The sequence below is a fragment of the Macaca mulatta genome, chromosome 6 (genome assembly GCF_049350105.2).
Source record: "Macaca mulatta isolate MMU2019108-1 chromosome 6, T2T-MMU8v2.0, whole genome shotgun sequence".
Classification (NCBI taxonomy): Eukaryota; Metazoa; Chordata; class Mammalia; order Primates; family Cercopithecidae; genus Macaca; species Macaca mulatta.
In genome coordinates this window covers 101,987,311-102,005,307 of record NC_133411.1, presented here as the reverse complement: position 1 = coordinate 102,005,307, position 17,997 = coordinate 101,987,311, and the positions used below count along the sequence as shown (strand labels likewise).

Genomic DNA, 17,997 nt, shown 5'->3' with positions numbered 1-17,997 from the left:
ATCAGTCAGTATTTTTTGTGACTTAAAAAAAAAAGCACTGATTCTTCAAATAGCCAAATAATAGTGATGATAATAGTAAAAACATTTAAAAGAGATGAAATCATAGAATTAAGAACTGTAATTAATATGACCACTATGGGGGGAAAAATAATGTTCTTTCATTATTATTATAATTACCAACGTAATCTTCATGGAATTTTGCAGCTGTTTATAGGAGAAAGTATCCTGCTTTTTGTACTTTACAATGTAAATTTTAGCTAATCCGTGTTTCCTCAGCCCTATAAGTCTAGTTGCAAAAACAAAAACAAAAAAAAAAATTTATTAAAGCATCTACTTAGCCATTCCAGCCCAAATTCACCACTTGGGGAATACTAGCTTTCCTTTAAATTCCTCCAAAAAATAGCTTGATAAACTCAGGTGGAGTAACATGTATCTGTGGCTGGCTTGTGTGTCTCTAATACTGTTGTCTTGGGGTTCTGTAGATATTTTACTAAAACACTCAAGGAAGATACCATGGTGGATCTGGATGGGCCCAATTTGACCAACAGACATAGAACTGATTTAGACTCACTCACTCCTCCAACGTTGGGTCCTCGTATTACCTGTCTCTATTTTCTCTTCCCTTAGGAGGAAATTTTGACCTGAAGGTCCCTTATGCAAATAAGCTCTGGGAGATTGCCCCTTGCCAGTCCCTCAGGCCTGTCTACCATATTTGAAACCTGCAGTAAAAACTGCTTACAGTCTCAAGGTGAGAAGAGATGGTCAGGAATTACTTTTTAAATAAGCATTACTGTGACGAAAATTCTGATAGTAATATGGACAATGAAGTCCAGGCTGAAGGGGTCTCAGATGGAAATGAGGAACCTATTGGGAACTGGAGCAAAGGCCACTTTTGTTATACTTTAGCAAAGAACTTGGAGGCATTGTGTCCTTTCCCTACAGAACAGTGAAACTTTTAACTTGAGAGTAATGATTTAAGATATCTAGCGGAAGAAAGTTCTAAGCAACTTAGAAATGTGACCTTGCTGCTTTTAACAAACTATGCTCATATGTATGAGCAAATAAATGACCTGAAACTGAAACTTATATTTAAAAGGGAAGCAGAGTGTAAAAGTTTGGAAAATGTGTAGCCTGGCCATGTGACAGAAAAGAAAAGCCCATTTTCAGGGGAGGAATTCAAGCAGGCTGCAGAAATTTGCATAACTAAAAGGAAGGCAAGTGCTGATAGCCAAGACTATGAGGAAAAGGCCTCAAAGGCATTTCAGATCTTGTGGCAGCCCTTCCCATCACAGTCCCAGAGGCCTAGGAGGACTGAATGAATTCCTGGGCCAGATTCAGGGCCCCCCTACTCTGCACAGCCTAAGGACTCTCCTCCCTGCATCCCAGCTGCTCCAGCTCTAGTCGTGGCTAAAAGGGGCCCAGAGACAGCTCAGGCTGCTGCTTCAGAGGGTGCAAACTGTAAGCCTTGGTGGCCTCCACATGGTATTAACCCTGTAAGTGCACAGAATGCAAGAGTTGAGGCTTGGGAGCCTCTGCCTAGATTTTAGACAATGTATGGAAAAGCTGCAAGGACAAAGCCCTCATTGAGAACCTCTAGTAATGAAGTGCAGAGGGAAAATGTGGGGTTGGAGCCTCCACACAGTCCCCAGTGGGGCACTGCTAATGCTGTGAGAAGAAGGCCACCGTCCTCCAGACCCCAGGATAGTAGAGCCACTGACTGCTTGTACCCTGTGCCCAGAAAAGGCACAGACACTCAATGCCAGCCCTTAAGAACAGCTGCAGGGGCTGAATCCTGAAAAGCCATAGGGGCAGAGCTGCCCAAGACCTTGGGAGCCCACTCCTAGCATCAAATGTGCTTCTGGATGTGGGACATGGAGTCAATCAAAGGAGATTATTTTGGAGCTTTAAGATATAATGACAGCCCTGCTGGGTTTTGGACTTGCAAGGGCTTGTAGTCCCTTTCTTTTGGCTGATTTCTCCCTTTTGGAAGGGAAATATTTACGCAGTGCTTTTACCACTATTGTATCTTGCTAGTAATTAACTTGTTTTTGATTTTATAGGCTCATAGGCAGAAGGAACTTGCTTTATCTCAGATGAGACTTTGGACTTTTGAGTTAATGCTTGAATGCGTCAAGACTTTGGGGGACTATTGGGAAGGCATGATTATATTTTGCAATGTAAGAAGGACATAAGATTTGGAGGGGCCAGAAGTGGAATGATATGGTTTGGATCTGTGTTCCCACCACAGATCTCAAGTTGAATTATATTTCCCAGTGTTGGAGGTGGGGACTGCTGGGAGGTTATTGGACCATGGGGGCAGAGTTCTCATGAATGGTTTAGTACCATCCCCCATTGGTTCTGTATAGTGAATGAGTTCTCATGAGATCTGGTTGTTTAAAAGTGTGCAGCACCTCCCCCACTCTTTCTCTTGCTCGTGCTCCAGTCATGTAAGATGGGCCTGCTTCTCCTTTGCCTTCTTCCATGATTGTAAGTTTCCTGAGGTCTCCCCAGGAGCAAAGCCACTGTGCTCACTGTACAGCCTGCAGAACTGTGAGCCAATTAAACCTCTTTTATTTTGTAAATTACCAAGCTTCAGGTATTTCTTTACAGTGGTATGAGAATGAACTAATACACTACCCCATCACATTTTATTATTGTCACTTTCCAATCTATACATGGAAAAGGGCAGCATAATAACAATAATTGGTCCTAAGTTTTCACTCAAAAGCTATTTTAAATGAAACATGTATCTGTGATAAGTGATATATATCTATGTATGTAATAAAGCTCATATAGTGCTTTGCATAGAATGGATCCTTTATAAATATCAAATAATTGAATGAGTTAATTAACAAATTTAGCAATAGAAAGAGTTTGCAAATAATATTCTGTAACCTTAATAATTGTAGGTTGAAGCCAGGCACAGTGGCTCACACTTGCAAGGTACTCAGGAGGCTGAGGTTGAAGCATTGCTTGAGCCCAGGAGTTCAAGACTGAAGTGTGCTGTGATTGCCCCACCACACTCCAGTCTGAGTGGCAGTGAGACCCTGTCTCTAAAAATAAAAATAATGATAATTGTAGATTGAGGTTTCTCAACAAAGTGCTTACCATAAAAATTATGGTTCTTTGTAGAATACATAGTTTTTAAAATGTGAGAGTTGTAACTGTGATCTTCTCTGATTTGCCCCATTGTGCCCAATGGATCATGGGGGTGGAGTTTTCATGAATGGTTTAAAGCCATCCCCCCTTGGTACTATATAGTGAGAAATAACTCACTATATAGTATGTCCAATGTAGTGCCTCAGTACATACTGGTTGATGGACTAAATAAAAGTACGCTTGGAATATTCCTATTTTTTGATAAAGAACATAAGCCATTATGCAATAGGCTAAAATGGGACTCTCTTTTTCTTGCCAAACTTCTACTTCAGTTAGAGATTGCTTGGTGCTACAAATAACAAAAAATTCAACTCAACTGTTTTAAGCAATAAGAAATTGTATTGGCTTATTTCCAATGACATCCAATAGCCAGGCCTCTGACATTTGGTCTTGTCACCACAGTGAGTTCATTAAGGACCTAAGTTCTTTTCATCTCTCCACTTTGCCATATCCATGATGTTAACTTCATCTTGTGGCTGGCTTCCCTCTTGGTGAGAAGTGGCTGCCAGCAGCCATTAGGGTTACATGCTCCCTCATTTACCTTTAGTGTGGAGAGACATTGAACATGCAAACTTCTATGGCTTTCCCAGAAGAGTTAAGAGGTTCCTTCCTAGATTCCCTGAACAACTTCTCTCCCTCTCATTGTATCCCATGACCATTCCTGAGCAAGATATGGTGGTGAGAGGGATGAGAAATTACTCCAATGGCATAGACTAATCAAGTCACAGTCTTGGAGTTGGAGAGCACTGGGGTTTTCTCAAAGTGCTGACTGTTTATAAAAGGTATAGACATTGTAATAAGAATCTGAGAACTGTCAGAAAAGGAGAAATAAATGCTAGGAAGGCAATGAACAATGCCCACTACTCCTCTGTAAGGCCCAACTCCCTACTTTTAAGTACCACTGTTGCTGCATTAATTTTCCATGACAATTCTCCAAGATCTATTGCTTTCCTTCATGTAATATTATTCAACTGGATTTTTATCCCTCATAGCCCAGTGTTAGAAGATAACATTAGCTATCATGTATTGAGGGAATCTGAAGAAACAAACTTAGATTCCCCTCACCTCCACCCAATCAATTATTTTACACACATTATCCTATGAAGGACATAGTATTAGCTCCCATTTTCTTGATGAGAAAACCAAGACTCAAAAATATTCAGCAAACCACCAGAAGTCCCCCAGCTACTAACTGTACAGATGAAAGTCAAGTTCAGGTCTTTAGATTCTGAATATTCTACTCTTTTCACTCTATTATATTGCCTCCCAACTCAGCAAAATATATTTTAATTTAAGAAGACCATTCATTTTTATTATAATATTTTCCCTTTGATCAAGTCAGAACATTTTTAGGAACAGAGGGAAACTCCTCAAATTTTCTAACATCTTCTGTGTTTCTTAGGACATACCTTAGGAAAAAAATGCTTTAAATCTGTCTTCCACAAATGAGCCAGACTATTCTATTTTTTGTATATTGTTTATAACTAATCACTAGTGTGGTTTATTACTCCTGGGTGTTTTCTGCATTCTTTCCATTTCAAATTACATCGTAAATCATATTTACTTATTTTGGCCTTATGTTACTGAGGTTTTTTTTAAGATGTAGAATTCTTTGCATTTAGTCTTTCAAGTTCTATAAAATCAGGACCACCACATTGTTCAACTCTGCTGGTAATGTTCACATCTTCATCTATATGAAAAGTGTTCCCTGAAGTCCTGTGTGCAGTAGTTTGGTTAAAATCTAACTCCAAAAAATGTACAGAATAGAGGGATGGTTTATTTCTATTTTATAGGGCAACTTTGATTTCTTCCAAACTGCAAGTATGTAGATCTGGTTTCTCTTCTAGTCATTTCCTATTTGAGTGATAACCTAGAAAGGAGGGAAATTTCGGGGTCAACCTGTGTATTTGCCTTTGCTGTGTGATGTGAATGGTATGTTCTACTCTAGCAAGAATCTAAATCTGAATAACCTTCAGGGACCTCCTTGACTAGGACAGAACTGAATCTCTGTGTTGCCTGTAGAAATGCAGATTAGGGTTAACACCAATAGGATGGCCATCCTGAGGGAAAATGTCTCAAATTTCCTAACCTACAAATGCCTCCAGGGATGGGAACCAAGTCATCTAGTTATATATTCAAGTTTCAGATTTGGCTAAAATTAGAGGAAGTTCCTTATTTATAGAAGAGAAGAATTTCTATATAAATTAGGCTTGACTAAATCTACAAAATCTAGGAAAACATCAGTTTAATGGGATTTCAAATTAACTTCTTGAGTTGGTATTCTATATTTCCAACCCAGATGAAGAATTCTCAAAATTTCTAGGTAACAATCAGCTGAATACCTGTTGTATTGTAAAAACCAATCTAGATAACACTTTTGCAATAGTTTAAAAGTTTTAGTCTTGCCTTTTTAACTGGCATTTCCTCTTCTTTCTTTACTGTAGAGCCTCAGTTTTTTCATCCCTCCCTCCATGCAATTCATATGTTCAGTTCCATGTTCAAGCCAATCATGGTGGCTCCATTTCTCTTGCAATGATAGGTCTAAATATGGACATGTGACATAGTTCTGGCAAATAAGTAATTTAGGAGAGTCTATTGGGGACTTCTGAGACATGTTGTTTCATTTCTATAAAGGGTACAAAAAAGAGAAATCTTTCTTCTTCTGGACATTGCTACATTTGAATGTGATGCTTGGAATTGCAGCAGCCATTTTGTGACCGCAAGGGGAACTGGCCTGAGTGTCAAGTCCACCACTCAAGACGGCATATTGGAAAGAGGAAAAGGATCTGAGCCCTTGTATGAGTGAGGCTGCTCCAGAAAAACAGAACCAATAGCATTCATATAGATATATAAGAGAAGATGTATTACGGGAATTGGCTCATGTGACCATGAAGGCTGAGAGGTCCTACCATATACTGTCTGCAAACTGGAGAACCAGGAAAGCTGGTGGTAAAGTTTAGTCTGAGTCTGAAGGCCTGAGAATGGGGGCTGTGGAGGTTTGTGCTGCTGGTATAAATCCTGGAGTTTGAAGGCCAAAGAACAGGAGTGAACTGCCAAGGACAAGAGAAGATGGGTGTCGCAGCCCAAGGAGAGAGAGAGGATTCACCTTTCCTCTGTCTTTTCATTCTATTTGGGTGGGCCCTCAACAGATGCTTGCCGCCCCTGGTGAGGATTGATCTTCACTCAGTCTTCTGATTTGAATGTTAATTACTTCTGGAAACACCCTCACAGGCACATCCAGAAATGATGTTTTACCAGCTATCTGAGCATCCCTTAACCCAGTCAAGTTGACACATAAAATTAACCATCACAGCCCTTGATTATGAAGTTGAGCTACTTACTTAACCAACGCTGGCACAGCCCTACCACCAGACTTCTTGTCATGTGAAATAATAAGTTGAAGCCAGTTGAGTCAGCTTTTCTGTCAGGGTAGTCTTAACTGCAGAAAACAGAAAACGTGTCTCAGCTGCTTTAAATTTTTATCTCCGTTGAGAGCATTCGAAGTGGTCCAACATTAGGAATCGTATTTTGAAGACTCTGAGATTCTGCCTCGATTTCTGCATCTAAGATTTCCCCTCTACCGTTCCATTTGGTGATCCTTCATGCTATCATTGAGATGACCTTTCTAAAATTCAAATTTGGTCAAATTATAACTGATTAAATTCTTAAAGGCTACTTTTTGCTTTCTTGGCTTGGCACACAGACCTGTCTTCACTGGGTCCAGGCTGAATTTCTCTGACCACATATCTCATTAGGTCAGGCCCCAAAGGCACCCTAAAGCTATTGTCATTACTTGACTATGCTATATTCTGTCTCCCCTATGCTTTGCAGTGCTATTCCCATTGCCTAGAACATGTTTCCTGACTTGAAGGGTCACCCTCAAACCAGCCTTCAAGAGCTTCTTTTGGCGTGTCTTTCCTAATGTCCCCTCATAGTCCCCCAAGATTGTCAGATTCTCCTTTTCAGTGCTTCCGGCACCCTGACTGGATGCCCCTGTTATAACACAGGTGACACTGTTGTGTAATTGTCAGATCGTTTCCTACATTTGACTATAACGTTTTTGAGGGAAAAATGTGCCTTATTCATCTCATCATCTCCAATGCTTGGCTTATTAACTGGTACAAAATAAGCAGGTAATAAATGTTTATTAATGAATAAATAATGCTATAATCTAGACTTGGGTTCATGAAAACAACTGTATCTTCTCTTTGGCTGATTTATTCCTGGTATTTTGCAGACCATTGCATCCTCAACAGGGTAAGGAGGAGCAAAGAGAGGAAGGAAAAGCTACAACTCTGTAACATATGTTGTCAAAATTTTGGAGGAAGGTAAACCAAGCTTAGTAAAGATTTTCTTTTTTTTTTTTTTTTTTTTGAGACGGAGTCTCGCTCTGTAGCCCAGGCTGGAGTGCAGTGGCCGGATCTCAGCTCACTGCAAGCTCCGCCTCCCGGGTTCACGCCATTCTCCGGCCTCAGCCTCCCGAGTAGCTGGGACTACAGGCGCTGCCACCTTGCCCGGCTATTTTTTGTATTTCTTAGTAGAGACGGGGTTTCACCGTGTTCGCCAGGATGGTCTCGATCTCCTGACCTCGTGATCCGCCCATCTCGGCCTCCCAAAGTGCTGGGATTACAGGCTTGAGCCACCGCGCCCGGCCTGTAAAGATTTTCTTTCGTATGTCTTTTATCTGTTCTATCTCTAACTCGTATGATGAATTATTCAACAAATATATACTGACAGCCTACTACATGTCAAGCATTGTTTAAGCACTTGGAATATATTAGTGAACAAAACAGCCCTCAGAGAGCATTGGCGCTACAAAGAGCTTTAAACAATCATTTCTCCTTTCTGCATCTTAGGCCTGCATTTGTGCATGAACAAGAAACATTGTAATGGAAAGCTTTAGATCCTCATATAAAAGTCACTGATAAACACATGGATATATTGTTCAAAAGTGATGCCACTTCTGTCTAGAATCAAGAACAGTTGAGAGGAAGAGGTTACTGATCAAATCCACTCTTTGACCTTGTTCTCAGCTATTCACACCAATAGGCATTGAATTCATTTTTTTTTAACAAGGGAATTTTATATATGCATGCAGCATTCTGAGGTTTAGACTTCCTTCCTAGTTGCAAATCTCTTTGAGGCTCCATCTGGGACATTGAGCCCCACCCATATGCACCACCTTGAAGCTTCCTTTCTCTGGTTTGCTGGGGACTTTGTATGGAGAGCCTACATCCGGGCACAGCATTATACCTTTAGAGGCTGCTGGGGGCACAGGGACGATTTCCAACAGAAACCAAGTATATTTGAAAGACACAAAGTCAAGCTTTTATGTTTCCTTCCTACACCCTCAGCTTCTGTTGAAGTGGAAACTAGACTGGAAATAAAGGCCACAGTGATTTTCTTCTGAGAAAACACATTACCATGTTAAAAAAAAAAAAAAGTCCCAATTGCTCCGTTGGGAAGGTTTTTATTTTACAAATACTCTGTGGCTCTAAAATGACAGCATGATTACATTTCTGACAGCACTGGTATAATTCTCAGCCTCCCCAGGGAGAGCAATGTGGGGATTTTCGTCCTGGAAAGAAAAGGCAAACTTGCAGGTGCCGAAGGTACATTTGATTTAAGCACGATTCAAAATAAGTAAATACAGATGATAACACAGCAAATACTGAAAGTTGGGTAATTTAGCAAAAATAAATGGTCTTATCCAGAGCACTATAAATGCGTGAAAGAAAACTGCAAAAATAACTTTTTATTTTTACAACTTCCCAGTGTCTCGCTGTCTCCAAATGGGGAGATATGAGAGGAACTGTAGGGAAGAAGAGAAACTGGAAGAGCGTAGGGAAATGTAAACATGAGAACGGAATAGGAGAGTGGAGGAAGGGGACAACTTCAGTGTCACTCTCTCACAGACTCTCCTGCCCCTTGTGATCTGGACAGACCCTGGCAGGCCTCGAGTTCCCTGGAGGTTGCGCCTCAGCGACAGATGACCCGTCTCTGACCACCGGGCACCTAGAAGGCGCTTTCGCAGGAGCAGGGCAGGGGTCTGGGGCGCGGAGGGGGTGGGCGCAAGCCGCCCTCGTCCAGCGGTTCCCGCCGAGCATGGTGATAATGAGGGTGGGGCCAGCGTTGGCGGTAGAGCGCTTGGTGGCCCCTGGGCCCCTCCTCGTCCTCCCCGCCTCCCTGCGGCGCGCAGCAGAGAGAGCCCAGGCGCCTCCGCAGCCGTCGCCACAGCCGGCACTCGCCAGCCTGGAAGAAGAGGTAGACGAAGGGATTGAGAGCGCTGTTGGCCATCCCCACGACGCGCAGCGCAGCCGACAGGCCCTCTCCCTCCCAGTCTCCCGCGGGCCCGGACGACCACGCGGCCGCCAGCCGGGCGGCAAAGTAGGGCAGCTCGCAGCCCACGAACAGCAGCGCCAGCAGCAGGCTCATCTTCAGGCTCTGCACCTTGGCACGGGGCAGCACGCTGGGTGCAGGGGCTCGGCCTGGACTCGCCGACCGGGGCGCTGCAGCCGCAGGGGCCTGCGGCCGGCGCCGCCACCAGACGGAGAGTAGGTGGCCGCAAGCTACGCCCAGGACCGTGACAGGCGCGGCGAAGCCTGCGACGGCCTCGTAGAACGCGTAGACCTGCAGGTGCCAGCGCGGCAGGGGCGCGAAGATCCCGCGGCAGCGACGATGCCCCGGCCAGGCGCGGGCCGCCGGGGGCGCTCCGGGCTGCGAGGACGGTGGCGGCGGCGGCGGCGGCAGCGGCGAGGGGGAGTCCCCGCGCACCACGAAGGCCGGGGGCAGCGCCAGCAGCAGCGCCAGCAGCCAGCCCAGGGCGGCGAGGGCACGCGCGGGCAGCGGCCGGCCCTGCGGACGACGCACTGCGCGCTGGCGCTCGAGGGCGATGAGCACCACGAGGTGGGCCGAGGCACCCCGCCCGGATGCCTGCAGCAGCTGCAGGAAGCGGCACGCCAGGTCGCCCGTGGCCGCGCGGGGCTCGCCCAGCAGTTCCCAGGCCAGCTGCGACAGCGCCGTGCCCCCGCACGCGTACAGGTCCGCCAGGGCCAGCTGCACCAGTAGGAAGTCCATCTTGCGACGCTTGGGGCCCGCCCAGGGCCCGCCGCCGCCGCCGCACAGGCGGCACAGCACTGTAGTGTTGCCTGCCACCGCCACCACCAGGATGACCCCCAGGAACACCAGGCGGATGCGGCGGCTGGGCGGCCCAGAGGCTGGGGCTCCCTGCCCCAAGGTCAGGTTGAGACCCCAGCCAAGCAAAATGGGCACGGAGAGGTTGGGCGCCGGCGGCAGAATTGAGGGGCTAAAGAGATCCTCCATCCTTGCCCCGGACGAAGAGGAGGCACCGAAGAGGGCGGGCAGGACGCGGGAAACCAAAGTGGAGGCGAGGCGGCGCGGCGAGCGACGCTAGGTCTACGAGTTCCCAAAGTTAGTTGAAAAGGCACACGCACAGAGAGGGAGATGGATTCGGGCGGCTTTGCGCTTAGTTGTTTTTGTCGATTGTCCTCGTCATTTGTCACTCAAATGTGGGTTGTACACTCGAGGAACACACATGATTCCTATTCTCCACCTTCTCCGCGTCTTCCCTCCCATTCCCGGCGGATACTCTTCCGATCTCTGCAGTGCCCCCCGACGCTACCCTCGCGGAAGCCGCGGACCCCTGGGCTCTGAGAACCTCATCCGTTCTCTATTTACGTGTAGAACACAGCAGGACAGAAGGTCGCTTTGCTTGATCATTGTATACGGCCAATGTTATCCCAGCACCCACACGAGAGAGGACCTCTTGACTGAGATTGTACCACCCGCCCCCACCACTCCAATGTGACTGCCAGTAGGAAAAAAATAGAAAAGACATTAGTTTTGATTTTAAAGGTTTGAAATGCCATGAATCTGCATGAGCATGAGAAAAACAGGAACACAAGAAACCTAACAGCGTTTTGAGCAAAGAGGAGACCTGTTACCTGAATTTTGATCAAGATGTGTCTTCTCTGTCCAAGAATGAAAGTATTTTAATTAGAGAGTACTAAAGTCAATGATGTTGCTTTTAGGAATGGCAGTGGTTTGCAGATCGTTCTAAATACTTCTCATTACTAGGAGCAGTGGGTCACAGCTGCTTTCTTGGTGATGTAAAATTCATTTCATTAGTCTGAAGAGGGCATTAATAGGTTTTATGCAAATGACAGTGCATTTATTGCTTTTCCCCTAATATTTTCATCCAGTGAAGGATGCGTCATCCACTCCTCATTCTCTTGATTCTGTTTTCCACCAGATGGGAAGTTGCTAGGAGGGGCTACGCCTCCAATAAGCCTAGAGAAAAGGTGACTAAGAAAGTGATAAGGCGGCCAATTTTTTTAAAAAAGAAATCCAAGTCACAGGAAATGGTTTAGATTAAATGTTGTTGCTTTCATTTTAGCCTTGCCTCCTCACAAACACATTTTAATTTCCCTGTTGCAAGCATCAATTTGTCTTTTTATGCACCCTCCACATTAATCATGGTGAAAGTAGAATTTCCTGTACTTCCTGGCCTGGGGGCCAGGGAGGTATGAGTGTTTTCTGGGGTTCACATTCCCAGGCTGAGGAAACATTTGGAACTCTAAGATTTATGGCATAGGAAGATTTGGTGGGTTCCATGATAGTCCTGCCAGCTGCTGTAGGAATCCCATTTCCCAAGCTATTGTCCTTTGGCCAGAAACCTTGCTTATTTTCATCATCATCTTTGTGGTGCCTTGCTCTGGTCTGACACGTTGTAGTTATCAGTGGGTATGTGTTGAGTTGATGAATTAGTGGATATATGATGCTTTTCAGATAACTTCGAGCATAAATTCCTGTCTTGACTATAAATCTATCACCTAAGAAAAAATTCCTTTTATACTATGCCAGTATTGTCCAGAGGAGCCCAAGGAAGCTCTGTGGAGACATAGGAATAAGTGTTCCTGGTGGGACATTTAAGAAAGAGCTACAGTGATAGCCTTGGAAAATCTGGTTTGATTTTCATACTCTGCCTTTAGAAGTTTTTGTCCAAGGCCTTTTTCTATGCACACACATCATCCCAGTTTACAATGCACTTCTTCCAGGGAGTCTTCTCTGAGCAATGCTCATCATGCAGTGATTTTCCTAGCTAATATCATTTCAGTGTTTCTCAAGATAGTCTATCATTTGTCTCAAATTTGTTGAAATGCTTTTGTATATTAGCATTTCAAAATGACTACAGTGAAATTACATTTCACAGAACTTAACTTTAGTAAGATCTGATACAACATTGATTTTCAACTGGTTCTTTTTTTTTCTTTTTTGAGACAGGGTCTCACTCTGTTGCCCAGGCTGGAGTGAAGTGGCATGATCATAGCTCACTGCAGCCTTGACTTCCTGGGCTCAGGTGATTCTCTCACCTCAGCCTCCCAAGTTGCTGGGACTACAGGCACACACCACCACACCTAGCTAAGTTTTGTATTTTTTGTAAAGGCTAGGTTTCATTATGTTGCCCAGGCTAGTTTTAAACTCCTAGGCTCAATAATCCGCCCACCTCAGCCTCCCAAACTGTTGGGATTACAGGCATGAGCCACTGGGCCTGGCCTAAACTAATTCTTATTAAAATTATACATGCACAGAGTTTTAAAAGTCAAATGGAACTAGAAGGCTAATAAAGAGTTTCCTGTTCCACACATCTCCACTTCTTTATCTCTTTCTAGTGGGAACCGATTTAGACTCTATTTGTTCTTTCTTCTGGCATTGACTTAATTCATAATAGTAAATCATATTTGTGTAATGCTATCTATTGATTTAACAAATTGATATATTATCTGTTAACTTCTTACTAGATAAAGACTTACTTCTCACACCTCTGTCACTACTGTTTCCATTTCTCATACCATTAGAACAATACTGTAATTTTGGGTTAGACTTACATTTGGTGTTTATATTATTATGAAATAAAAATATTCACAGTTGAGTGTTGTATATTGTGAATATAATTTTTTTGTTATTTTTAAAGTTAATAATTGCCTTTTCTTACTTTTCATTGTTATCATAGCTAATTCTTCCTGTACCCTCAAATAGCCCCCCATACAATTTCTACAAGGTCAGTTTCATAACGTAATATAGCAGCTCTAGTTTTTTTTCCCAGAAACCTCTTTACCAGAGACTTTCATTTTTCTCTTATTTGGGCTAATTTCTCCCGAGGTCTACTGCAGGACTACCATCTGCAGACCTGCATTTGTTGTCATTATTGAAACTTTTTGCCTTTCTCTTGGGTTGCAGTTCCTGCTTCTTGGATCTCTGGTCTTTTTCCTTGATTTCTTCCTTTTTGGTAGAACACATCATCTAATATTTCATAAGGTTTACAAGGTTGTACAAAGCCTGAGAACTAAGTGGTAAGAGACCTCATTGTACTCATTTTTTGAGTCATGCAGATTCTGTCTGGACATGTTGCCCTCTAGGCCAGTGGTCATCCTGGCATTTCACATCAGCATCATCCTAGGGATTCCTTTATCTCATGCTGGTTCTTTTATTTTCTAATTTAATGGATTTTTTTTTTCTTTCCTGGTTTATTTTCTTGCTTGGGAAGAAAGCATCTTTCAGTGACTTCTTGAGAGAGGGTAACTATTTGGGATCCTACATGTCTGAAAATTTCTTTATTCTATCCTATTGCCTAACTGATTATTTGGTTGGGTTTAGAATCCTATTTTTGAAAATCTTTTCCTTCTGAATTTTGAAGGCATTGCTCCATTCCCTTCTGGCTTCTAAGTGTTTGTGTGGAGAAGACTGAAGCCATCTGATTCATGTTTTGCTTAGATATGATCATTGTTTTTTCCTTTCTAGAAGCTTATTATTCTTCTCTTTTTTCTAGCCAATTTTACAAAAATGTGTTTTTCTATAGGTTTATTTTTATCTAATGTGCCGTACATAATCAAAGATAATGAATTGTATTTAATTGTAATACTTATTTAGTGGCCTTTACCTAAATAGTCTCCCAGCCTGTCTTGCTTTTTGGGATGCTGACATTTGAAGAGTCCATGACACATGTTTAGCAGAATATCCTTAAAATTGTATTTGTTTCCACATAATTATATTTGGATTTGACTTTTCTGGCAGAAACATTACATAGGTAATACTGTCATCAGTGCATCATTTCAGGGGCACATAATGCCACTTTGTCTCAATATAGATGATATTAAGCTTGATGTATATGTTTTGAAAATTCAGTAGTTTTAAATTAAAAAAGCAGTACATATTAATTGCAGAAAAATTAGACAATACATATTCACATACAAAAAACACAACATACTGCTCAAACTGTTGTTAATACTCAGTGATATATACTTTAGACTATAATGACTAGATCTATATATTACAGAAATAGATTACACTGCATACAACATTTTATATCCTGCTTTCATTTCACCTAAGATTGTATTTGGATCACTTCCCATGTCAGTGAAAATATGATATAATTATCTGTTTAATGTTGAATGGATTACAATTATTTAAATAACCCCCTATTCTTAGACAAAAGTTTTCTCATTTTCACTTTATAAATAATTCTGTGAAAAACATCTCTTCACCTACATCCTAGCACACGCACTCAATTATTCCCTTATGATAAAATCCTGTCATTGGAATTGCTGAGGCCGAGCACGTGCATTTTTAAAGCGTTTTAACATATAGTACTGAGTTATCCTTGACAAGGGATGCAAGCAATGTATGTGTCTTTTTTCCCCATAGCCACAAAACAATATGAGCATCATTAGCATTTGTCGTCCTCATAGATGAAAACATTTCATTATTTCTTCATTTTAACAATTGAGATATAATTTATATTTCATAAAATCTAGAATTTTAAAGTATACAATTCAGTGCTTTTTAGTGTATTTACAAGTTTGTGCAACCACTGCCACTATCTAATTCCAGAACTTTTAAATCATTCCCAAAATAAACCCATACACATTATTTTCCTCTCCCAGCCCCTGGAAACCACTAGTCTCCTTTGACTCTATGGATTTGCTTACTCTTGACATTTCATAGACATGCAATCACATAATGTAGCCTTTTGTTTCTGGTTTCTTTTGCTTTGAATAATGTTTTTAAGTTTCATCCACATTGTAGCATGTAACAGTATTTCATTATTTATGACTAAATAATATTTCATTATGTGGATACACCAAATTTTGTTTATCCATTCATTAGCTGTTGGATATTTGGGTTTTTTCTATTTTAGGCTGTTTCCATTTTGGTTGTTTCCATTATAGTGAATAATTCTGTTATGAATATTTGTGTACAAGTTTTTCTGCAAATGCCTGTTTCAGTTCTCTAGAGTATATTCCTCGGAGTGAAATTGCTGAGTCATATGTGAATTTCATGTTTAACTTTTTGAGGAACTGCCAAGCTGTTTTCCATAGAGTCTGGGCCAGTCCCACCATTCATGTATGAGTTTTCCAATTTCTCCCTTTGTGTAGATGCAGTTTCTCATTTGGGATCATATTCCTTCTGCTTAAAGAATGTCCTTTAACTTTTTTTATAGTTCAGATCTGCTGGCAACACATTCTCTTAGTTTTATTTTTATTTTTATTCTTTGTCTTATAAAGTTTTTATTTCACCTACATTTTTGAAACATACTTTTGCTGGGCATATAGGATTCTAGGATGAGTTTTTCTTTCAGTAGTTGAAAGAAGTTGCACCGTTGTCTTCTAGTTTGCATAGTGTTTGATACATTTTGCTCATCTTTGTAATGATGTAATTCTTATCTGTTTGTTTGTTTATTTGTTTGAAACAGAGTCTTGCTCTGTCACCCAGGCTGGAGTGCAGTGGTGTGATCTTGGCTCACTGCAACCTCTGCCTCCTGGGTTCAAATGATTATCGTGCCTCAGCCTCCCAAGTAGCTGGGATTACAGGTGAGTGTCACCACCCGGCCAGGCTGTTCTTGAGCTCCTGGCCTTAGGTGATCTGCCCAGTGCTGGGATTATAGGCATGAGCCACCATGCCCGGCAGGTTTCTTTTTTTGGAATGTTTCTTTTTTACTGTGGTTGCATTCAAGATTTTCTTCTTATCTTTGTTCATTGCAACTTCCGCCTCTTGGGTTCAAGTGATTCTCATGCGTCAGCCTCCCAAGTAGCTGGGACTACAGTCATGCACCACCACGCCTATCTAATTTTTGTATTTTTATTAGAGATGGGGTTTTGCCACGTTGGCCAGGCTGGTCTCAAACTCCTGACCTCAAGTGATCTGTCCGCTGTGGCCTCTCAAAATGTTGGGATTACAGGAGTGAGCCACCAGGCCTGGCCTTTTGTATATATTCTGCTTGGACTTCTCTAAACATTTAGGTTGGTGATTTGTTGTCTTTTATTAATTTTGGAAAATTCTCAGCAATTATCTTTTCAATTATTTCTTCCAACACTATCTCTTTCCATTCTCCTTCTGTGACTTGAACTACATGTGTATTATGCCATTTCATACTGTCCCACAACTCTTGGCTGCTCTATTTTTCTCCACTTTTTCTTTTTCTCTGTTTTCCCTTTTCTTGTTCCAGCTCTCCTCAGAAGGGCTTGTCACCTTTTGAAATTCAGGATGTCATTTTGAAACTGCTCTATTCTAACCTGTATTCAAGTTTACTAATTTTTTCTTCTATGTGTAGTCTGTTGATAAGGCAATTGAAGGAATTCCTCATCCATAACGACATGTTTTTCATTTCTAGCGTATCCAATTTATTCTTTTTAAAATCGTTTACATCTCTGCTGAAATTCTGTATATGTTCATGCATGTTGTCCACATTTTCCACTATATCCTTTAACATATTAATCAGAGCATTTTTAAAGTTACTTTGACAGTTTCAGCCTCTGGGCCATCTCTCAGTCTGGTTCTATTTACTGCTTTATCGCTTGAAAATTGGCATTTTTTTTTTTTCTTTTTTACTCTTTTGCCTTGTAAGTTTTACTGAATGCCAGACATTATATGTAAAAGAATAAGAGTGACTGATGTAAATAGTGTTTACTTCTGAAAATAGCCATGCCTCTTCACCCATCAGGCTACCAGGGTGGTAAATCTAATCAGTAGTTGAGCTAGGTTTAAGTTTTGTTGTTGCTATAGTTATCATTATTATTCTACTGACTTCATATTCCTCCATACTGACATCTTGCATTTCCTATGAGGCCTAGAATGCTAGAAGGTTTTTCTCAGTGTTTCTGCTCCATCCTCAACTTTCAGCTGGCCCTTCATACTTGGCCACCAGAGTGGCGGAGGGGATGGGGATGTTTCTCTCCAGGCTTCTGCCACTCTCCCAGAAGTCCTGTGCTGTTTGTTGCCCATGATGGGGGCAGGGTGGCTTTCTCGGCCTTCCTGTTCCAACCTTCGTCTTACGTAGGCCCTGGGGGCCTGAGCCTCAAGCGTGGGAGTTTCTCCATAATCCTGTCCCTTCCCTCTATGGCAGCTGAATTCTGTCTCTTAACTTCCAAGAGCAAGTTTCCTGGTCTTGTCCCTTTTGTGAGAAATCTTTGCTTTGTAGAAGATGCTGGGCATGATTAGGTTTCTCCATCTTCCCCAGCAGCGACAGCTTTTGCTGTAATCTACCCCTCCCCAGTGACAGTTGACCTTTTGCTGAGGACTGGGGGTGAGAGGGTTTTCTGATCTGCCCCAGTGGCAGATGTGTTTTACTTTGTATGACAAAAAGTCCTGGGTTTTGTGCTTGTCCTCAAGAGGCAGCCACTCTCTGTCTGTACACCCGTCCCACTAAGGGAGCTCCATCAGGTCTTCTGCTCTGTCCCAATCTTTCTCGTTAAGTACCAGGTTGAGTCCGTGCAAGAAAGCTGGTTAGTCAGTGGGCACACCATGTGTGGTGGGTTCCCA

The 17,997-nt window shown here is 42.4% G+C and overlaps 1 protein-coding gene across 1 annotated transcript; it reads right to left on the bottom strand.

Moving 5' to 3' along the window:
• Window positions 1-8,609: 8,609 nt before the first annotated feature.
• On the bottom strand, window positions 8,610-13,111 carry GPR150 (G protein-coupled receptor 150). The gene has a single exon (XM_001092934.4). It carries the CDS (start codon window positions 10,480-10,482, stop codon window positions 9,175-9,177), a length of 1,308 nt encoding a protein of 435 aa, XP_001092934.1. The 5' UTR covers window positions 10,483-13,111; the 3' UTR covers window positions 8,610-9,174.
• Window positions 13,112-17,997: the final 4,886 nt, after the last annotated feature.